Below are 25,894 nucleotides of genomic sequence, written 5' to 3'. Positions count from 1 at the left end.
ACAAAGACTATGATGACAACTATATTTTTGCTTGCTGGGCTTTAACAAACTATACACTGTCCATGTCATTTTATATATAATTTTAAAAATAATTATATTTTTATATTAACATGCGCTTATTATTTTAGATTATTATCTTAATATTAATTATATTTTCAAAATTATATTGTTTATTAATTTTATATGCATTTTTATTGAGTTTGTTGCCGTCGGCTACCGGTATTCGACACGGCGCCAAACAAAATGTATTCAAATTCATTCAGTGAAGTCATCCATTAGTTGATAAAATTCAAGGTGTTCAAACTACGAGTGTAACATATATAGGAGATTGTCTCCGAACCACGCGTGTTTGATATGTGTATAGTTTGAGGCCTGTCCCCAAAGTATACAAATGTCCCCAAAGCATGCATACGCTTGAGATTTTGTCCTCGTTACATTCTCACGATATATATACATATACATATATGACTTTTTATTCAGTTTAACCCGTTTTATTTCTATGACGGATAGAGCGATTGACTTGAGACATCCTTTATAATAATAAGATTTATGAAATGAATTTATTTCTTCAATTATCAGTTATATGTCAAGCTGACCTCCACCTCCGCCTCCAGTGACCAACACCGTACATTCCAATTTGGTACCGTGTCGAATATACCGGTGGTCGACGGCAACAAACTCAAGAAAAATGGATAAAATCAATAAACAATATAATTAATATTAAGATAATACTCTAAAATAATAAATTATCTATGAATTATACAACGCATACATTGAGGTCACTTTGGTCACAAACCCTGTATAGAGTGTCCCAAGTCAATTGCTTTATCCGTCATAGAAATAGAACGGGTTAAACTGCATAAAACGTCCTCCATTTTGCTACTTTCACAATAATTAACGAGAAATTAATTTAAAAAGATCGGTCAATCCGCGAATAGAAGCGCGCGGCAAGAAGAAACAGTCCGCTGTAACTTGATACACGGCGCACGGTGAAGCAAAGGAGCGCTCTACGGAAAACAATAGCTATGTACGAGCGATTTCGTTGCAGTTCCAAAATGGACTTTTTTACTCATGTTTACCCATTCTATTTCCATATAACGGATGAGGCGGATTGGCTTGGGATGTCTTGAAGAACTTTTTATCTATATACATATATCCATAATTTTTTTTATAAATATAAGAAATGAAAAAATCCGAATAAAGCTTCCTTTCTTTTTAATTTCGATTATTTATTTCATTTAAATCAGTCAATATTTTTTGTCAACTGCTCTTAGGAAATAGAATAACTAATTAATATTACAATGTTACAATAAATTTATTATTTTTATTATATTTTATAATAAATAATTAAATAATAAATTAAATATATGCATCGCATATTTTAAGAATATATACTTAATAAAAATATTCGGATTTTATTTCTTATATTTATAAAAAAAGAATTGCGGATATGTATAGATAAAAAGTTCTACAGGGCATTCTAAGTCAATCCTTCTCCTCTGTTATATGGAGATAGAATGAATTAAACGTGAGTAAGAAAGTCCGTTTTGACTGCAACGAAATCGCTCGTACATAGCTATTGTTTTCTGTAGAGTGCTCCTTTGCTTCACCGTGCGCCGTGTATCAAGTTACAGCGGACTGTTTCTCTTGCCGCGCGCTTCTATTCGCGGATTGACCGATCTTTTTAAATTAATTTCTCGTTAATTATTGTGAAAGTAGCAAAATGGAGGACTTTTTATGCAGTTTAACTCGTTCTATTTCTATGACGGATAGAGCAATTGACTTGGGACACTCTATACAAGGTTTGTGACCAAAGTGACCTCAATGTATGTGTTGTATAATTCATAGATAATTTATTATTTTAGAGTATTATCTTAATATTAATTATATTGTTTATTGATTTTATCCATTTTTCTTGAGTTTGTTGCCGTCGGCCACCGGTATATTCGACACGGTACCAAATTGGAATGTACGGTGTTGGTCACTGGAGGCGGAGGTGGAGGTCAGCTCGACATATAACTGATAATTGAAGAAATAAATTCATTTCATAAATCTTATTATTATACAGGATGTCTCAAGTCAATCGCTTTATCCGTCATATAAATAAAACGGGTTAAACTGAATAAAAAGTCATATATATGTATATATATCGTGAGCATGTAACGAGGACAAAATCTCAAGCGTATGCATGCTTTGGGGACATTTGTACACTTTGGGGACAGGCCTCAAACTATACACATATCAAACACGCGTGGTTCGGAGACAATCTCCTATACATATTACACTCATAGTTTGAACACCTTAAATTTTATCATAAAGAATTTAATAATAAAGAATTTATATACATTTTTATAGCTCAAAGCATTCATAACATTATTATCTTTACATTATTTATTATTATTAGCTTTTATTTGCTTCCTTATTTTACATCAATAATTATATACTTATGAAAGAAATAATAAGATGGTAGCGTAGCATGAAAGTAGTTATATTATTATGAAAGAAATAGTAAAATGGTAACGATACATGTGATATGCAATATACTACATACATGTGATATGCAATACTACTTATATGTGAGATGTACTATATTTCTTTCATAATAATTACTTTCTTGTTACGCTGCCATCCTATTATTTCTTTCATAAGTATATAATTGTTAATATAAAATAAAGAAACAGTATATTTTGTATATATGTACGTACTCTAATGATTTAAATATGTTTTACATTACAGGTACAGAATGAGGACATTGTAATCTTTTGAAATAGTACTAGAGTTGCTCAAAAAGTAATGCCCTACATTATTTTTTCAGAATATTTATTCAACAATTTATACACAATATACATGGTAATCTCAATCAACTTCTATTTCTTTATGCCACGATACATTATATGTATTTACTTGCCTTTACTGTACCAACTTTTGTCCTTTCCACGTAACCATGTTTTCACATTTGAATCACGCCCTCTTCATCTTCCAAACCGTATTTCGCGAAGTGCATTTAATTAAGTGGTTCAAAAAGTTAAATATTGGAAGCTATCGCTAAACTGTGTTAAACATATAATTTAAAGATCTCTGCGAAACAAGATTGGGAAGATGATGAGGGGATGATTGAAGCTGTGATGACATGGTTACGTAGAAAAAACAAGAGTTGATACAGTAAAGGCATACATATATTTGTATCGTGCTGGTATAAGGTTATAGAAGTTGATTGAGATTATATTAAAAAATAATATATATTTAAAAAGAAGAAATATCCATGTATATTTAAAAACATTTCAAACCTGTTTAATAAATAGTTTCTGAAAAAAATGGCATTATTTGAGCAACCCTAGTAAATCTAAATCATATACAAAAATGAATGATATCCCTATAAAAACTTACCTTTAAAAAAAAGGTAAAAAAAGGCGCCTAGTATGGGCACGCCAGTAGTGAAAAATTACCCATTGCAAACCCATGTAGAATTGTAGTATAAAAAGTTACCTGTTGCAAACCCATGTAGAATCATATGAAAAATTATCCATTGCAAACCCATGTAGAATCGTACTACAAAAGTAATGATATAAAAAAAATTGCGCGCCAAGTAAAAGTAGAAACTTTTGTACCAGTGGAAAATTTAAGTTGCAAACCTATAGAGTCGTATAATGAACCAGTGGAAAATTCAAGTTGCAAACCCATGTAGAATAGTATAAAAATTAAAAAATTATTAAAATTAATACAAATAAAAAAAAATAAAAAAATTTTAATTAAAAAAACTAGGCACTGCTAAATTAAACAATATGCTAAAGTTAATTTTGAAATTAATAATTTTTAAATGGATTAAAATTTAATATATTCTTTTAAATATAATAAAATTACTATTCCCACAGAAAACAATTTGTGATTTTGATTAAAGCAGAGAATATTTTATAATTATCAGTTTGTATTCTTGGTTAAAGCAGAGAATACTTTTATTTATGTTGTCAATAACATAAAATTGTATAAATACTTTTCTACGACCACTTAACAAATATTCTCTGCTTTAAAAGAGAGAGAGAGAGAGAGAGAGAAAGAGAGAGAGAGAGAGAGAGAGATAGAGAGAGAGAGAGAGAGAGAGAGAGAGAGAGAGAGAGAAATATCCATAAATTATCATTTTTTATTATTTTTTTACTTACCGGCATCGAGAAATTAAAAAAATTAATTAAAAATAAATGGAACATGAGCGACGATTTTCCTTCTCAGAATCTTATTTAGAGACCAAAATAAACAAAATATAAAAGTTATAAGAAAAACGGAGAGGTTGCCGTTATAATATACATTTACCACCGACTGCGATGTACCAAATTTTAACGCGTTCACAATTAGTCTCATTTTTAAAATTAATTTTGTAGTCTTTCCTACATGCGAAAGGGTATTCGCGTGTACAATTGAATTATATGCTAGAAATATTTTTAACGCTCTTTTTGAAATAAACAAATATTGTAGAATTGAGCACAACTATATATACATGCAAGTTTTTTAATTTTCGCGAATAACTTTCAAAATTGAAATTCTAAAATGTAAAAAACTATAAGTCTTAGAATATTTGCCTTCTTAATTTCTGTCAAAAATTATTATAATCGAAGATAAGGTGTTATGACATATTATATACAACATAGAACTATTTTTATATTTTTAACGTATTATTATTTTATAATTTAATTAGCAAATTAACGTTTTATTAATATTTTTGACAGAAATCAGTTGATTAAAACGTTAATTCCTAATTAAGTTTTGAAATAATGTGTTATAAAAATTAAAATAATATATTTTAAATAATATACATGTTATAATACTTTAAACTCGGTTAATTTTTTTGACAGTTATCAACTGATTTCTATCAACAAACTTTATATTATTTTTTTGAAAATATAACTCTTTTGAATGTAAAATTGTAAGCGCTTAACGTGCGCTTGTTTTGGTCTAGTAAAATAAAAAACGTAAAGAAAAAATCATACGAATTTGATAATAACTCATATCTTTGCTTCTTTGTTTAAAAATATATAAATAAATATATACTACAAAAATGAATGATATCATTAAAAAAACTTACCTTTTTAAAAAAAGGTAAAAAAAGGGCGCCAAGTCCACACGCCATGTGAAAAAGTGTTATACAAAAAACAGTGTTTTTAAATTATTGTAAAAAAACTTAATATTTCTAAAAAAAATAATGATATCAAAAAATTGCGCCAAATAAATAAAAATTTATGTTTTATAAAAAATATATGTTTTATTATTTTAAATATTTTAAAAAAGTTACTCAGCCAAATATAAATGTGTATTTTGCAGATTATTATCTGATCTGATATAAAATTTATCACAGAATCATCTTTGTATTTTTAAGAATGATGCATCTGCACAGTCAAAACGATTTAGACCCGGTATTGAAACAATTAAAATGACGAACAAAGACTTGGCGTGCCCGGGTCGGGGCACTAAAATGACAAAAAAATTTAAGAAATCTTATTTTAAGTATTACTTTACAAATTATTACTTTAAGAAACAAATTTTATAAATTAATATTTAAGCAATCTTATTACGAAATTTATGTCATTTTAGTGCCCCGACCCGGGCACGCCAAGTTTTTGTTCGTCATTTTAATTGTTTCAATACCGGGTCTAAATCGTTTTGACTGTGCAAATGCATCATTCTTAAAAATACAAAGATGATTCTGTGATAAATTTTATATCAGATCAGATAATAATCTGCAAAATACACATTTATATTTGGCTGAGTAACTTTTTTAAAATATTTAAAATAATAAAACAAATATATTTTTTATAAAACATAAATTTTTATTTATTTGGCGCAATTTTTTGATATCATTATTTCTTTTAGAAATATTAAGTTTTTTTACAATAATTTAAAAACACTGTTTTTTGTATAACACTTTTTCACATGGCGTGTGGACTTGGCGCCCTTTTTTTTACCTTTTTTTAAAAAGGTAAGTTTTTTTAATGATAACATTAACAATATACAAGCAGTACGAATTATTATTTTCATATCTTTCTTTATTGTCATCAATCATATTTAGTAATTTTTAGTTATAAAAATGTTGAATGCATTTGTGATAGTTTTCTTATTTTCTTCTATCTTTTCTGTATTAGCCAATTGCGCGTACGCTCGCGGGATTGGTATGCGAATAGGCCTATAGGCGTCATAATTGAGCACTTCTACTTTATTAAAAATTCACCCCCTATATTCACTCCTACTCTAAGCTCTATTTATTGAATCGTGTCCACCTCTCGAGATACAGTTACGAGTTACTTGACAAAGACGTCCACCAGTATTTGTCTCCTAGTTCCTAGACGTTGCATGTCTGCAAAAATGTTATATTATAAGCTGTTACTAAAGCTGTTATGATAATCCTACATGTCATTTATTTCGAAGTGTAATCCGTTATCTTATGGTGTGCTTAGATTTGCAGTGCAATAGATTCCTGTACCTTTGGTAACGTATTCAAAAATGTTGTAATATTTGGGATATTAGAGAGAATGAAAGACATTACTATTGTGTATATTAACAAAGTCCAGATTGCGTATTATTGGTTGTTCTAAAAATTTAGTAATTTTTGGGATATTAGATAGAATGAAAGACATTACTATTGTGTATATTAACAAAGTTCAGATTGCGTATCATTGGTTGTTCTAAGCATAACATGACTTTAGTAAATTATATTGATTTTTAGACAAAGAAAAGAACAATTCACGCACCATTAATAATGCACATGATTTGGATAATCGAAACATTGCATTAATATTTTGGGGTATATGCTTTTTTCGTATGCAAGACTTAAATTATATAGGTATTTTACGTTATATTAACATATACGCAATATTAGAAACAAACAGTTTATAGCTTAAAGTAATAGTTTATGATAAAATATAAAAAATATAACAAAATGTGTTTACTATATACAATTTCTATACATAAAACTTATTATTATATATATTATTATTAGTAGTCTATGCACTACTTGTCGGAATGTTTTACATGGCTAGATTACATGGCATAACTTTGGCGCCATTATATAAACGTGATTTCCGAAGGAAATTTTAGCGGAGAATACGGAAAAAATATTTAAAAAATTCTACAATCAATAGATATTATAAGTAAGCAATATTGAATTATAAGTAAATTTCAGAGGCAAGATTCTTTGTAATTCTCTCTCAAATAAAATTCTCGTTTTAAATTAGAAATAGGTTTGGGTTACATTATATCTTTCAGAAGAGGAGCTCCTCCGAAGCGGGAGAAGGAGGAACCCACTGCATCCACGTATGTATTTCGCAAGACGAAGCGAAGTTCAATCTAAAATATATACCGTCAATTTAAAATATATGCATTACAATCCTAAATATTCAAGGTTTAGTGTAGAATGAATTTTGTTTCGTCTTGCAAAGTACATGCGTGGACGCAGTGGGATTCGCTTTCCCTACAAAGGGGCTCCAGTTCCGGAAAATATAACCTAACCTAACCCCTAACCCTATTTTTTATTTAAAACTAATTTGGTTTGGGTACATCACATTACATATTACGGTTTGGATTATGTTATATATCCAAATTATCGTGCTTTCATATTGTATATAAAATTAAATTTTAATGTTTCATAACTTTTGAACGGATCGTGGCCATCATTTTTTTCAAAGTCAGAGTCACTCAGAATGATTACCTTAAATGATTACCTTAAACATGAATTTTAACAACATATATCAAGGTCAAAGTCATACATGAGGTTGCTCTCTTTCTGTATAATTAATTGTTTTGTAAATAATTCATATTGTTGATATATCTTGGATTATTATCTATTGATATAGCAACTATTGATCCTAGAATTATTTTATTACTTTTCCTAAAAAATTTACAACTCACAGTCAAAACGTTGTGCACAAAAATTATAATCTTATCACTTACATGGTTCCTAAAAAAACTCAATATCTTTAAATATTTTTTTCTGAAAAATATTAATATTAGTATATAGTAAATATATCAAAAATATAACTTTCATATAATTATTTGCAGTCGTATCAATTAAGGAGACACAAGGCAAAAGATGGAAGCAGAAATCTATGTGCAAGATAACTCGCCCTCAATAGAGCATACATTACGTCCACTAGTATTTGTTTCTTGGTTTCTAGGCGCCGGCGTTGCACATCCGCCAAAGTGTCCTAAAGCTTATACAATAAGAGTAGTGGAAATGATCGACCAAAACTAGCAAATAATAAATTTATTTAAATTTCACGACGTTTCGACCATATGATTGTGGTCCTTTTCAAGTGAAACACTGAAACAAAATTTTTTACATATCGTCGGTGACACAGAACACTTTTAGTATAACCAAGCCCAATTTACAAGAGATACCCATACTTACAAATAAAATTAGTTACAAATACATCTCAATTATACACGATTGTCATTGTACAGCATTTTTTATTAAAAAGTCAAATAAATTGAAAGTGCGAGACAGCAGACAACATATCCTCCCGAAGGAACGTCACAGAATAATAGATTTCAAGTAAGCTTACTTACACGACCTTAATTATTTTGTTATAGACATCATTTAAACTCTCTGTATCCTTCTGTGAGTTAATGTTATTATCAAGTTTTTTAATGTAAAACATTTCGGCTATCTCTCTCTTCCTTACATGTTTTTCAGTATGTAAAACATTATATTTATTCCAATCGAAATCATGTTTATGCTCAGACCTCGGTCGGAAGCTAAACATCGGTCTGAGCATAAACATGATTTCGATTGGAATAAATATAATGTTTTACATACTGAAAAACATGTAAGGAAGAGAGAGATAGCCGAAATGTTTTACATTAAAAAACTTGATAATAACATTAACTCACAGAAGGATACAGAGAGTTTAAATGATGTCTATAACAAAATAATTAAGGTCGTGTAAGTAAGCTTACTTGAAATCTATTATTCTGTGACGTTCCTTCGGGAGGATATGTTGTCTGCTGTCTCGCACTTTCAATTTATTTGACTTTTTAATAAAAAGTACAATGACAATCGTGTATAATTGAGATGTAATTGTAACTAATTTTAGTTGTAAGTATGGGTATCTCTTGTAAATTGGGCTTGGTTATACTAAAAGTGTTCTGTGTCACCGACGATATGTAAAAAATGTTGTTTCAGTGTTTCACTTGAAAAGGACCACAATCATATGGTCGAAACGTCGTGAAATTTAAATAAATTTATTATTTGCTAGTTTTGGTCGATCATTTCCACTACTCCTATTTTTCTGACTAGCGATCGTTAATAATAATTAAGATTTACTTATACAATAAGTCTACGTATTATTTACTTTGGAATATGTTTCGCTGATGTATATATTAGTATGAGAGATATGGAATTGGAATTAATTGAAGAACGCTCTAAATCTAAAAAAGACTTAATCACTGTTATGTATTACATAAGCGAAGTGATGCGTTTTATGTTAGCGTATTATTATGTTTATCAGGGTATTGGACAATATGATAAGTGGTCTGTAATGAACAAAATGAATGATTTCGATCAGGAGATCAGAAAAGAAACGCGTATGAACGATCGGCTGATGAAAATAATTGTATCGCAGGCTATGATCGTGACATTTGTTTGCGGTCTCTTTTTCTTGATATTTGAAGTGTACAATTATTCCAAATTGAATGACTTTACAAAAATGGTCGAAAATTTTCTATTTTATTATACAACAATTCAATCATTGATCAACAGTTTAATCTTTGACGTTGTAGTCCTAATGCTATACCACAGATTTCAAGCGATAAACAAATTAATCATGCAATTAGATGGGCGATTTACTGTGTCACAGATTATATGTAAAATCAGACACATTAGAGAATTATATATTGGTAAGTGTGCTTGTATTTCATTAAAAATATTTTTACAATTTTTTGGAAATAAAAATTACTTTAGAATCTTTCATAGCATTATTTTCTCTCGATAGTTTATTTTATTATTATTATTTACGTTGAATTAAAATATAATTAAATGTGTACAATTTATTTAAAAAATATAACGAATATTAATATTACATGGTGGAATTAACAAATCTCTGTTGCAGGAATTTGTGATCTAGTTAGCAGGGTAAAGGATATTCACAGTTTTCATCTTCTCCTTTTCTCGGCAATGTGTTTTACCAGAATTGTGTATACATTATTTCATTTATATAGTCTTTATATAAATGAGTTTTACACGAATGGTATTATACTGATAATTAATTTTATTTTTATTTTATTCACTGCGCAATTCGGCCTAATGTGTTGGATCTGTACACTCTTAAATAAAGAATCGAACAAAACCGGAGTAATTATACATACGATTGCATTAAATTGCAACATTGTAAATCTTAATAACCCAAACGACATGGAAATTCAACCAAGTATAGAAATATCATCAGAAAACGAAGACGATGAGCAAAATTCTAATAAGAGTAATTGTTATCATAATCACGTTGTTTTAGAAAACTTGCGTAAAAATATGGCTCGAGACTGTATCAGAAAGGAGGTTAATGATTTTTCGATTCAACTACAACAGTATCAAGTAGCAATTACTGCTTGCTACTTTTTCGAAATGAATAATGCTTCATTTAGTGCTGTGAGTATGCAATTATTATCTATATTATAGATTAATTATTTTTTTGTAAATTATATACATATTATAACAGCACTACCAAAACAAATAAATACTAATTAAAAATAATATTTTTTTCAGTTTTTCGGTGTGATTATCACTTACTTAATATTTATTATTGAACTTGCTGAATACGGCATTGAAATATCAAATAATCTACTAGATAATTTATTGAACATTACTCTAACTAATATAAGGGAAATATATGATCAAGATAATATATTGAACAATACTCCAAATAATATAATGGAAAATATAATCGATATGTTCGACAAAATTTCGGTTAAGAGAGACGCTAACTAAGTAGGAAATCATGCTTTATAAATAGTGCTAAAAATACGAAGAAACATATAGATATAATAATAATATGCATATATAAACTGTACAGTTATAATTTGTATTAATTTTTAATAAATATTTATTATAATTTTATCATTATGCGCGCGCGCACCATAATCACCTTCTCATAAATTTTTGAAAATTAAAAATTTTACAAGAAATGAACTAAAATAATGTAACTGGACATAAATTACGATACGCGTTAGAAAATTAAATAAAATGTAATGTTGTCCAAGCTATATTAGAAGAAAAAAAACAAAGTGACGAGCGATTTATTTCCTTAAATGATAATATGCAGTTTTTAAAACTTGTTTCGATATATCGCATTCCGCAGTAATTAAATATTTGATCTTACATACATTTATATATTAAATCTATCAATATAAATAAATTAAATTTATTAAAATAAACAATTTTGAATTTAATATCTATGAAAACTATTCAACAATTTTTTTTTTTTTTAACACTTTTAATTCGAGAAAGAAAAGATTTTGCATGTTGTATTATACAGTTTCAAAAAAGAATTGATTTTGCACTTTGATATGATTATTTTGTAAGAAGAAACTGTTATTTAAAGCTGAATACACAGGACACATGGATTATTTACTATGTAGTAGCTTTTCTATTACGCAGATTTAATCTGCGATTGAACACAAAAAATAGACACTTAAAAATATATTTGCATTTGTCGCATTTATTGCGAAATAAACTAACGAATATATTTTGTGCACAAAAGTTTAATAAAATATTAAAAATTCAAAACATTTTTAATTTACACACATAAAAATTTGAATATTTTAATATTATTATTATGCATGTATTAGCAGAAAGGATTCTTCATTGTACATAGCATAAAATGTTGACATAATTCAAACATAATTATATAAATATAGGAATTAGAATAGAGGATTTTAGAGTAATAAAAAGTCAAGAGATAAATTAATTATTATCAGACGGAAACAACAGTGGTCGCAAAGGAAGAATGTATAATAAAAAAATGACAAAAAAATGCAGAGCAAAAATTATAGCCCCGAAGAATTCGAGCCGAATCGATAAATACGATGTATCTAATTTATATCTGGAAAGATATCACACAGATTTTTATCTAGACTGCTAAATTGCTATAGTTTAGTACAAATTGCAACAATGTGTGGGAAGCTAGTGTATTGTTTTGTGGAAACTCATAAATAATTATGAGTTCTTTAGAGGCTTTAATTTAAATAAATGCTTAGATAAAAAAAATGTCTCAGAATAAACTGACAATGAGACGCTGAATTTACTTTGTCCTACAATATTTTCTTTAACAATAATTGTTAGAATTTAAAAAAATATACACTTTATGAGCACTATTAAATCCTTATCTATTAAAGTTAACATTGTTACATTTGTAAACATAATTTTTAAACATATGATATATTATTAAATAATAAAAGCTTCAATTTTTTTTATTTTTTTAGTAAGTTTACAATTAGTATTAGCGTTGTCCACACTAAAAAATTATTTTTATAAAATCTATAATTGTTTTATATTATCCGAAAAAGAAGACATCACACATGTAAAAAAAAGCGCTAAGTATATTTTTCGTCAGCCAAAATATTAGATGATTGCAAAAGTTCGTGCCCGATTTGCATAGATGGATTAATAACTTCAAATCGGGCACGAACTTTTGCAATCATCCAATAGTTCTTTGCAAAAATCAGTTATCATCAAAATTATTATCTTCCCAAAAATTATATATATAGCCAAAATAATCCTTTACAAAAATTAATCACCATCGAAAATATTATATTGTCAAAAATTATATTTTATTTTTATTAATAATATGAGAAAAAAGGTTAAAATATTAGCGTCAAAAAGTAGTGAAATCAAAATATCGCGCTAAGTAAATGAAAACCAACCAAAATTGTTTTTCACAAAAATTAATCGCCATCAAAAATATTGTTTCCTCCAAAATTATATTTATAAATTATCTTATTTTTATTAATAACACGAGAAAAAATCAAGGCACAAAAGATTAAATATAGAAAATTTAAAAATTTAAAGTTAAAAAAATAAAAACTAAAGAATTGAAGTTAAAAAATAAAAGTAAAAAAATGTAATGTGCAAAAATTACTTAGCGCTGTTTTTGTAAAGGTATTGTAACTCTGACTGCAAAAAGCTTATATGTATGGCTTCAGAAAGGATGATCATCATCAAAGGTATAATATACAGGAGGTATGACTAACATTCAAAAAGTTTTTGACGTCGCTCATTGTTTACGAAAAAGCTACGAACAAAAATGATTCATAAAAAACTGTAATAATCTTAATCTTTAAAAAAAAATTCTTTACTTTTTATTTTTTTATTTTACTTGGAATTAAGTTGAGAACACGTCGCCAACAACCATATTTAACAAAACACATAAATTTGGGTTGAACCTCGCTTTGCGTGGAAAGTTGTAAACCCATGTGAAACCTTGCTTCGCGTCCAAAGTTGGAAACTCATGTGGAACCTCGCTTCCCATGGAAAAGTGTATGCGTGGACACAGTGGGTTCCGCCCTTTTGCGGGGGACATGTGAAACCTTGCTTCGCGTCCAAAGTTGCAAACACATGTTCGATTTACTAAACATAAATAAATGAATTAATAAATGGATAAATTAAAAGTAATCTTGGCAATATACATATATGTCAAAATCAAGATCATAAAGGGTTGATTTTCTTAAATCTATTTTAACGATTTTAACAATTTTTAGTGATATCTTTTTTTATAACTTTTGAATTATTGAAAAACCACGGTTTAGACCTTGATAGCTGACTTTAATATAATCTCCTGAAGTCACCTGAAAAAATTGGACCCCATCGGAGGTGTGCCCCATTTGGAAGAACAGCCCATATAAATATTTCGTATGTATTCGTGTATACATATACGTACTCTGATATAATTTTTTTCGATTGAATGCATTTCTTGTGTTACTATTATATATATTATTTTACCATCTCTTAGATTTCAGTTACTGTTTCTCACTCCGGTCGCAATTACATATACTGAGAGAGCGCTAGAAATCTTTTTCGAGCGACACAAACTCCCGTAAGAGCATTGGTCTTTAATAGTATCTCGTCGGTGACAATACGTTAAGAATGTTTGATATGCGTCTGACTTGGTCTGATATACGCTCTTCTCAAGTATCGTACTATTCTGATACGCAGGCATTTACAGCGCCAATAGCAAACGATTTAATACAGATATAGTATTTGATATGCATAATCAAGTGCTCGACAAATACTAGACTAAGATAATGAAATAGTCATTTATTCCTTTAAATTAAAGTGATATATAACGGAAGTGCTCCTTAACCATTTGAGTTAGCAATTGCGAAATCAGTATGCGAATATATACATGTAAGTACCATAAGTGAGCACTTCCATTGCTTAAAGAGCACTTCCAGAATGAGCTAAATGAAGTGTTACAAGTGTTTTTTCCGAAATCAATTGAAGATAATTTGATTTTTTTTACATTAAGTGAAATAAGATATAATGAATATTTGGCGTGTGAATAAAGTTTTGTGAGGGGCTTTTTAGGAGACACTGGAGTCCCATGCATTTTTTAAATCAAACAAGAGTATATTATATATATGTATACATATATATATATATATATATATATATATGGGTGATTCTACAAAAATAACAATATTTTGCGGTTCTTGTATTTTTATACTTAAATTAACATTAAAATGGATTTTATTTTGAATTAAAATGAAGATAATATAAAAAATACTTGAATACATATAGACATATAATAAAAAAGAGGTAAAGTAATGTTTTTATTTTCAAAATTTATCTTATAAATAAGAAATTCTCAGTTCCCTGGTGTGTCACAAACCCAGAATGCAAATTATAATACATTGTCACAAAATAATTTTAGAATTATATAAAATATTTATGAGTGGTAACTAATTTACATTAGTCACTGATATCAACAACTGTATTATTTATGTTATTTATTTTTATTTTATTGATAAACAACGTTATTAAACTTTGTCCCAAGATTTAATTCTCAGTCCCCTGACATTAAAATTATTTGCATTGTAAAGTCATATACGGTCTCAACGAAATAGCTATTTGTACCGAATGAATGAGTTTGAAGTAAAGTTAACGTACGTCAGTTTACGTCATTATTATTTATTTTTTTATTTTTATTTATTTCATTTCGCATGATTTGTTATAATGAATACGTGTTGGGTCAGTCAACTTCTCAGTCCCCTAGTAAGTGTTATGTTAAAAGTTTATTGTTTTCATTAACTTTCATTTAATGTAAATTATATATAAGTTTAACTTTTAAGTTTTCCTCAACTATTTAAACCTCTATATAATTCAAACGAGATATTTTTAATTTATAAACCTCAAAATTCTCAGTCCCCTGGTTTTCAGTCCCTATTCTCAGTTCCTTGGAAAACAATATGACAAGAGACTAGGCACTAACCGGGAGATTGATAAATGTATATTAAAACGAATGTATCTTTGTATTTAAAGAGCGTTTCGCATTATTTCTTGAAAGTTATTGGCAGTTATTTTATTATTTTACTTACTTATTCAATATTCTCCTATGAAAGAAATTTTGTGATTGCAACTGTAGATTTTTTTTTTGTAAAAAAGATACCAGTTTTTAATTTCAATATAAATTTTTAAATACTTATTCGTTAATTTTTTTATTTAAATCTTAGTTTCTTGGAAATCTTCCCAGTCTCCTGACCATATGTTTTAAAAAAATGCTCATAAAATCTTAAATACATATTTTATTGTCAGGTCGCTTTTATAACAATAATAACATATCTAGTTTCACATCATATGTCAGTTATAATCCATAAAATATATTAAAAAAGATGTGGACAAAAATAAGCTTCCAATACAAAATCAGCTTCCTGTACAGAACGTAAAAACAAACATAAAACTTCCTAAAATTAATCTACCTACTTTTAGTGGAAAATACGAGGACTGATTGAGTTTTTATGATAATTTTAAGTCTATTGTTCATGATAACGAAAATCTCACTCCGGTACAAAAACTACAATATTTGAGATTATCATTGAAAGACGAGGCCGCTCAAGTCATTCAAGCTTTAGAAACTTCATCTCAGAATTACGATGTAGCTTGGGCCCTTATAGTAGAACGTTACGATAATAGACGAATAATAATTCAAAGTCACATTCGCGCGCTTTTTGAATTGCCGGGAATATCTAAAGAATCACCAACGCAATTACGATCACATTAGTTGATGCTGCCTTAAAGCACACACGAGCACTTCATGCTCTCGGTCAACCTATAGAGTCTTGGCACGCGTTATTTCTTCACTTAATAACGTCAAAACTTGATCGCAACACTCATAAGGAATGGGAACGCTCCCTTGACGGCACCGACATGCCATCCATTGATAACTTTTGGAAATTTTTAAAGAATCGTTGTCACGTTTTAGAGAATATAAATCAAGATGCCTATAGTCAATCAAATCAATCAACAAAGCAACAAACACGTACTAATATGCGGTCTAATGCAAATCAAAATAAACAACACACTCTTGTAACCACGTATACTAAAGTCGAGTGCACACTTTGTAAACAGAGTCATAACATATTTCAGTGCGAAAAATTTCTCAAACTGGATCGGGATGCTAGATCCGCCATAGTAAAGTCACAGGGGCTCTGTTACAATTGCTTGAGGCCAAATCATTTAGTAAACGAATGCAAATCGAGTACATGTAGGAAATGCAAGCGCAATCATGACACTCTACTCCATTTTGAAAATGAATCGGCTGCTCAAGGAGGAAGTAACTCGAGTACAGTAAACACAAAGCCAACTGCGAGCTTCAAGCCATTGTTACTTCGCAAGTTCTTTTATCCACGGCATCAATACTCGTGTTAAACAGCTATGGAGAGTTTGTACAATGCAAGGTGTTGTTAGATAACGGATCTCAATCCAATTTTATTACTGAGCGACTATCCAATATCTTAAATCTTACAAAGAAGGAAATTAACATTCCGATTTCGGGATTCAATCAAAGTTTAACGCATATTAAACATTCGATTGTAACGACTATCAAATCAAAAAATGGACCTTTTATTATTGACTTACATTTTTTGGTAGTTTCACGAATCACGGAGATACTTCCGTCACATCCGATTAATCGTCGAGAGTTAGATATTCCTCGAAACATCACCTTGGCGGATCCTGACTTTTGTAACCCCTCTGAGATCGACGCTCTCATTGGAGCGGAACTTTTTTACCAATTATTATGTGTCGGTCAAATCAGGCTTCGTAACTCGGCTTTGGTATTGCAAAAAACACGGCTAGGCTGGATAGTATCGGGTACCATAGATAATCGAACGATTGCATCACCACAAATTGCGTGTAACATTGTAATGGATTCTCTGAACGCCCAGGTTGCAAAATTTTGGGAAATTGAAGAGGTTTCCAGCGTTAAACATTTATCAAGCGATGAAAGGGCGTACGAGATACATTTCTCTCAAACTTTTTCTAGAGATTTAAGCGGACGGTATATAGTTAGATTACCATTTAATGATAAAAAACATGCTTTTGGAGATTCCTATCAAACAGCAAAGAAAAGACTATATTCATTAGAAAGGCGATTAATGCAAGATACTCAAACGTACAAGGAATATTCAAATTTTCTCAACGACTATGAAAAGCTAGGTCACATGACCGAGATTTCAAGTTCTAAAGCTACTGAAGATGGATATTTCATCCCACATCATCCTGTCTTAAAACACGATAGCCACAACAAAATTACGAGTTGTTTTCGATGCATCTTCGAAGACTAGCACTGGTATATCACTAAATGAGGCACTCCTTGCCGGCCCAATTATTCAGGATGACCTATTCTCAATTATCACGAGATTTCGGACCCATCAATACGTATTAAGCGCTGAAAAAATGTTCAGGCAAGTCCTTTTACACCCTGAAGATACTAATTACCAAAGGATATTGTGGCGCAAGAGTATAAATGAACCGACCAAAATATATCGATTGAATACTGTTACATATGGCACTGTTCCAACCTCATTTCTCGCAGTCAGGGCATTACGGCAATTGGCCATAGACGAGCAAAAACAATTTCCACTGGCAAGCAAAATTCTTCAAGAAGACTTTTACGTCGATGATCTTCTTACCGGTACATCAAGCCTGCAGGAAGCACAAAAACTAAGAGATGAACTTATTATACTATTAGCCCATGCCGGATTTTACCTCCGACAGTGGTGCTCAAATGAACCAAGTCTTCTGGAACCGCTCTTCGAAAAATCCATGGACCCTCACATCTACCTGAACGGATTAGAAATACAAAAAACTTTTGGTGTTCATTGGCAACCACAGAATGACAATCTAGTTCATATAGTGAAGCCTTTCGACAAGTGTCAACGAACTACCAAGAGAGTTATGTTATCTCAAATTGCCTCACTTTTCGATCCTCTAGGACTTTTGGGACCAACAATTATAAAGGCGAAAATTATGTTGCAGAAGCTGTGGGAAATTAAATTGAATTGGGATGAGTCACTCCCCATAAGCGTTGCCACCTCTTGGAATAAATATAAGGAACAAATTGAACTCCTAAACAATTACACAGTTCCTCGTAAGGTGATCGAAAATAACGTTACAGAAATCTAACTTCATGGTTTCTGTGATGCTAGTGAAAACGCTTATGGAGCCGTGCTATATCTGCGGTCTACAATTACCCATGTGGTTTATTTAGTCTGTTCCAAGACGCGAGTGGCGCCACTCAAGAAATTGTCGCTACCTCATCTCGAATTGTGTGCGGCAGTCCTTCTTGGAAAATTGTACGAGGCTACCATCAAATCGCTTAGGATTAAATTGGACAAGATATATTTTTGGTCGGATTCAACAATTGTGCTTCAATGGATTCAAACTTCACCACACAAGCTGAAAACATTTGTTGCAAACTGTTAAGATACTTTATTTCAATTTAATTATATATCACGTATGTATGTCTATTTTCATATCGCAGCTGATCGATGTATTGCCGAGACATATTTATGTTTTTTCCGCGTCTCGAGCGTCTCGCCGCGACTCTCTCGCGTCTCACCGCGCGCCTCGCCGCACCATGCTGTTGTCAAATCAGCTGGTCGACGATAATATAATAATATGTGAGACCTTCACCGATATCTTTTCCCGAACAAAGGGTCAGAGTCAACGTTCGCTTGTCAGTGAATACATCGAATCGCTTTTCGCTCTCGCTGTTCTCTCGCAATTAGTCGCTGTACTCGCAATTTAATTTATTCATTATTGCTAATCTGTTACTCAGAATAAAACTCAGTTACGTTAAATTCAGTGTTCTCTCAATCATTCTCTGATCTCAAGTCTCTCTCGCGATTATTTCTTAACACAAACCGTGTTTCGAAAATCCAACGAGCCACTCAGAATGGAAATTGGAGACACGTACCATCACAGGATAATCCTGTTGACGCTCTGTCAAGAGGACAATTTCCTTACGAATTTGTAAACAATAACATCTGGAAAGATGGTCCAACTTGGCTGTCTGACGATGAAACTTCATGGACGCCTAATTTAATACCAAATATTGAGATTCCTGAACAACGTACAATAACCGTCTTGTTAAACATTTGCAAAAATAATATTGACCTGCTCTCAAGATTCTCATCCTTCATCAAAATGAAGAGGATTATTGCCTACTGCCTACGTTTCTACGCTAGATGTCGATCCAAAGATACAAACTCAGAAGATCTTAACACGGAAGAATTAAAGGAAGCCGAAAAGCGTATCATAAAATTAGTTCAACTCGTTAATTTCAACAGCGAATTGCGTAATTTAACTGCAAATCTCCCGTTAGATAAGAAAAGTCACATATTATCTCTCACTCCGTTTGTAGATTTCGACGGAATATTTAGAGTCGGGGGTCGATTGAAGCATTCTAATTTGGAGTTCGATCAGAAATATCAAATTTTATTACCGTCCAACAATCATGTCACCGGACTAATAATTCGACAAACACATAAACTTTGCCACGCCGGAAATCAGGTAACCCTGTATGCGATAGGACAAAATTATTGGATTTTAAATGGAAGAAATTACGCAAAAGAAGTAATTAGAAAATGCGTATCATGCTCTCGCTGGAAACCTTTGACCCCGGAATATCCGATGGGTAATTTGCCAAGAACTAGACTTGTAAGTTCGAGACCATTTGAAAATGTTGGCGTTGATTTTTGCGGCCCCTTTTTTATAAAAGAGAAAAGGTATCGTAACTGTAACAAGATCAAAATTTACGTGGCCATATTTATATGTTTAGCAACCAACGCTGTTCATTTAGAAATTGTAAGCGATTTGACCACTGAGGCTTTCATAGCTAGCTTAAGGCGATTTTTTGCGCGTCGTGGTAAGGCTCAATCGATTCATTCAGATAACGGCACATTTGGTAGGTGCAAATAATTATTTAAAGGAATTATTTCAGTTTTTAAGGGAAAAGGATAATAATCAAAAGATCGATCGCTTTCTTACTAATGAAGGAATACAGTGGTCATTTTTACCTCCCCCATCACCTCACTTCGGAGGGATTTGGGAGGCCTCAGTAAAAAGTTTTAAGCATCACATGCGACGAACTATTGGAGATACTCTCTTCACTTTTGAAGAATTTAACACGTTTGCAATAGAAGTAGAAGCGATTTTAAATTCGAGATCCCTTACACCGATGTCGTCTGACCCAAATGACCCCCTTGCTCTGACACCAGCACATTTTTTTATTAATACGTCTTTACTGTCTATTCCCGAAAATAATTTCACAAATACTAATTCGAATCGTCTTTCAACTTGGCAACACATTCAAAAGATAAAGCAACATTTTTTTTTGGGCGCGTTGGAATAAGGAATACTTAAACGAACAGCAGCGTACTAAATGGTTTTCTAATAAGTCTCACAGTATTGGCATAGGAGATCTTGTAATTCTCAAGGAGGATAATACGTCGCCGTTGCATTGGATTACTGGTAGAGTCATAAACACTCATCCTGGTGATGATGACATAGTTAGAGTAGTAACGGTTAAAACATCAAATAACACATATAAACGATCTATAAAAAAAATATCTCCTCTGCCAATATTATAAGTTTCTATTTACATTTTAAGTTACTCAATTATCCTTTTGTTTTATTTTGAACATGTCGTTCAAAGGGGGGCGATATGTTGGGGTTCTACAAGACATATGTACGGCCCTATGCTTAGTTCTCATCTCTCGGCACCGAAGAGCGCGCGCTGCGCTCGGGAAGAAGCCAGTAGATGTTAGGTTGTCCTCTCTCTGGCATCACGTTGTATACGCCGCACTCAATAAAACACCTTTTTAATTTACAGTAATAACCAAAAAGTGCATTTTATTATAACTTCATATCCACAAAAATAAGTGGTCCAGAAGTTAATTTTTCTGCCACTATCGACCACTTTCTCGTGCATATACAATAACAAGCAAAGGGCACGACGAAAGCCTTTCAGGTCGCAACAGGATTGTTGGTATTGAGTTTGGCGATAATAAGTGAAAGGGTTCATTTTTTATAAAATTTTGAATTTTTAAGAAATGTGCATTTTTTAATTTTTGCAAATTTTGAGATATCGAGCTAAATTTGTTTACATGAATAAAGTATTATTAAAGGATATTTAATATTGAATTTAGCGGTGAAAGGGTTGTTTATTTATAAAATTTTAAATTTTTCAAAAAATGTGAGAGTGGATACATACATACGCACATACACATACATATACGTGACATTTTGAAAAATGTTATTTTATGTGAAAAAAGTGTCCAAATGGAAATTTGCACATTGCTTCCTCAACATATTATTTCGCAAATTAGGATGGTTTTTCAATTATGGCTTCCTCATAGAGAAAGCTTAACTTACACATTGCTTGATCACAATTTAATTTCGCTCATTAAGAAAGTTTTAAAATTATGGCAATGTGCAAGTTAAGCTTTCTCTATGAGAAAGCCATAATTGAAAAACCATACTAATTAGCACAATAATATATCTTAATATATTATTCTTATTTATTGTATTTCATATTATATGTATATATTATATTTTCTCTAATAATATAATAAAATAAAAATGCACTAATGTAAACTAAGGCGTAAAGAAAAGGATTATTTTAAAAATATGTTTTAAATTATTAAAGAGAATAAATTTCACTAAATTGAATTGAGTTAGTCTTACAATAAATTAATTGAATAACTGAAGAAAATATTTTTAAAAGATACTGTGTGCTAGCACTCTATTATACATTCTACTTTTTGTATCTTTTAATTTGGTTTCGTATCTGTTTTTATTGTATTAATTACTTTATTGTATTAATTATATATTAAATAATGTTTTATGCATTGATTCTTAAACTCTTTGTTTTAATACAATATTATTACAATATTATTATATAGTATATTTTTAATACTTTTTTAAATTTTATTTTTATAAAATAAATTTTATGTATAAGTGATATAGGTTATTTTTCGATAGGTTAATGAAATAAATGGCTGTTCTTCCAAATGGGGCACATCTCCGATGGGGTCCAATTTTTTCAGGTGACTTCAGGAGATTATATTAAAGTCAGCTATCAAGGTCTAAACCGTGGTTTTTCAATAATTCAAAAGTTATAAACAAAAATATCATTAAAAATTGTTAAAATCGTTAAAATAGATTTAAGAAAATCAACCCTTTATGATCTTGACTTTGACATATATGTATATTGCCAAGATTACTATTAATTTTTCCATTTATTAATTCATTTATTTATGTTTAGTAAATCGAACATGTGTTTGCAACTTTGGACGCGAAGCAAGGTTTCACATGTGTCCCGCAAAAGGGCGGAACCCACTGTGTCCACGCATACACTTTTCCACGCGAAGCGAGGTTCCACATGGGTTGCAACTTTGGACGCGAAGCAAGGTTTCACATGGGTTTACAACTTTCCACGCAAAGCGAGGTTTAACCCAAACTTATGTGTCTAGTTTTTTGGTAGTGGAGCCCCCCGCAAGGGTGCGGAACCCACTGTGTTCACGCATACACTTTTCCACGCGAAGCGAGGTTCCACATGGGTTTGCAACTTTGGACGCGAAGCAAGGTTTCACATAGGTTTACAACTTTCCACGCAAAGCGAGGTTCAACCCAAATTTATGTGTTTTGTTAAGTATGGTTGTTGGGGATGTGTTCTCAACTTAATTCCAAGTAAAATAAAAAAATAAAAAGTAAAGAATTTTCTTTTAAAGATTAAGATTATTACAGTTTTTTATGAATCATTTTTGTTCGTAGCTTTTTCGTAAACAATGAGCGACGTCAAAAACTTTTTGAATGTTAGTCATACCTCCTGTATATTATACCTTTGATGATGATCATCCTTTCTGAAGCCATACATATAAGCTTTTTGCAGTCAGAGTTACAATACCTTTACAAAAACAGCGCTAAATAATTTTTGCACATTACATTTTTTTACTTTTATTTTTTAACTTCAATTCTTTAGTTTTTATTTTTTTAACTTTAAATTTTAAAATTTTCTATATTTAATCTTTTGTGCCTTGATTTTTTCTCGTGTTATTAATAAAAATACGATAATTTATAAATATAATTTTGGAGGAAACAATATTTTTGATGGGGATTAATTTTTGTGAAGAACAATTTTGGTTGGTTTTCATTTACTTAGCGCGATATTTTGATTTCACTACTTTTTAACGATAATATTTTAGACTTTTTTCTCATATTATTAATAAAAATAAAATATAATTTTTGACAATATAATATTTTTGATGGTGATTAATTTTTGTAAAGGATTATTTTGGCTACAAATATAATTTTTAAGAAGAAAATTATTTTGATGACAACTAATTTTTGCAAAGAACTATTTTGGTTGACGAAAAATATACTTAGCGCTTTTTTTTACATAAGTGATGTCTTTTCTTTTTCGGATAATATAAAACAATCATAGATTTTGTAAAAATAATTCTTTAGTGTGGACTATGCTCATACTAATTGTAAGCTTACTAAGAAAATAAAATAATTTGAAGCTTTTATTATTTAATAATATATCATATGTTTAAAAATTATGTTTAGAAATGTAACAATGTTAACTTTAATAGATAAGAGCTTAATAGTGCTCATAAACTGTATATTTTTTAAATTCTAACAATTATTGTTAAAGAAAGTTTTGTAGGACAAAGTAAATTCAGCGTCTCATTGTTAGTTTATTCTGAGATATTTTTTTTATCTAAGCATTTATTTAAATTAAAGCCTCTAAAGAACTCATAATTATTTATGAGTTTCCTCAAAACAATACACTAGCTTCCCACACATGTTGCAATTTGTACTAAACTATAGCAATTTAGCAGTCTAGATAAAAATCTGTGTGATATCTTTCCAGATATAAATTAGATACATCGTATTTATCGATTCGGCTCGGATTCTTCGGGGCTATAATTTCTGCTCTGCATTTTTTTGTCATTTTTTTATTATACATTCTTCCTTTGCGACCACTGTTGTTTCCGTCTGATAATAATTAATTTATCTCTTGACTTTTTATTACTCTAAAATCCTCTATTCTAATTCCTATATTTATATAATTATGTTTGAATTATGTCAACATTTTATGCTATGTACAATGAAGAATCCTTTCTGCTAATACATGCATAATAATAATATTAAAATATTCAAATTTTTATGTGTGTAAATTAAAAATGTTTTGAATTTTTAATATTTTATTAAACTTTTGTGCACAAAATATATTCGTTAGTTTATTTCGCAATAAATGCGACAAATGCAAATATATTTTCAAGTCTATTTTTTAGTGTTCAATCGCAGATTAAATCACATGCGTAATAGAAAAGCTACTACATAGTAAATAATCCATGTGTCCTGTGTATTCAGCTTTAAATAACAGTTTCTTCTTATAAAATAATCATATCAAAGTGCAAAATCAATTCTTTTTTGAAACTGTATAATACTACATGCAAAATCTTTTCTTTCTCGAATTAAAAGTGTTAAAATCCAAATTGTTGAACAGTTTTCATAGATATTAAATTCAAAATTGTTTATTTTAATAAATTTAATTTATTTATATTGATAGATTTAATATATAAATGTATGTAAGATCAAATATTTAATTACTGCGGAATGCGATATATCAAAAAAACAAGTTTTAAAAACTGTATATTATCAACTACGGAAATAAATCGCTCGTCACTTTGTTTTTTTTCTTCTAATATAGCTTGGATAACATTACATTTTATTTAATTTTCTAACGCGTATCGTAATTTATGTCCAGTTACATTATTTTAGTTCATTTCTTGTAAAATTTTTATTTTTAAAAATTTATGAGAAGTTGATTATGGTGCGCGCGCGCATAATGATAAAATTATAATAAATATTTATTAAAAATTAATACAAATTATAATTGTACAGTTTATATATGCATATTATTATTATATCTATATGTTTCTTCGTATTTTTAGCACTATTTATAAAGCATGATTTCCTACTTAGTTAGCGTCTCATTAACCCAAATTTTGTCTAACATATCGATTATATTTTCCATTATATTATTTAGAGTATTGTTCAATATATTATCTTGATCATATATTTCCCTTATATTAGTTAGAGTAATGTTCAATACATTATCTAGAGTCAGAACAGAACAGACAAGATCTAGAAGAGCAATCGCCCGGCAAGCGAAAGACGCGGGTTCAATTCCCGCTTCAGCGACTTTTCGGACCAATATTTTTCTCGCCTATTCTCCCGTTGTAAGTTCGAGGATTGTCAATTGATGGAACTTAGTAATCTCAAACCAAGAGATACAGTTCTGGAAAATTAAAATTAATTTTCGTGCTTGGCTCTATTGGCCGGATTTAAAAA

General features: G+C 30.0%; 1 protein-coding gene across 1 annotated transcript; it reads left to right on the top strand.

Annotated features, from left to right (window-relative positions):
• Positions 1–17,923: 17,923 nt before the first annotated feature.
• Positions 17,924–18,652, top strand: LOC145932841 (uncharacterized). Its single transcript, XM_083032068.1, has one exon. It carries the CDS (start codon positions 17,924–17,926, stop codon positions 18,650–18,652), a length of 729 nt encoding a protein of 242 aa, XP_082888194.1.
• The last annotated feature ends 7,242 nt before the right edge of the window (positions 18,653–25,894 follow it).

This window comes from Prenolepis imparis, unplaced genomic scaffold (assembly GCF_030444845.1).
Source record: "Prenolepis imparis isolate NDT839.2.m4 unplaced genomic scaffold, iyPreImpa1.0 SCAF_2, whole genome shotgun sequence".
NCBI classification, from domain to species: Eukaryota; Metazoa; Arthropoda; class Insecta; order Hymenoptera; family Formicidae; genus Prenolepis; species Prenolepis imparis.
Note: the sequence above shows the minus strand (reverse complement) of the source record. Positions and strands in the feature narration are given on the sequence as shown.

Excerpts from the sequence above, each read along its gene's own strand:
- LOC145932841 (XM_083032068.1), top strand. The coding sequence starts at position 17,924 with ATGTTCAGGCAAGTCCTTTTACACCCTGAAGATACTAATTACCAAAGG.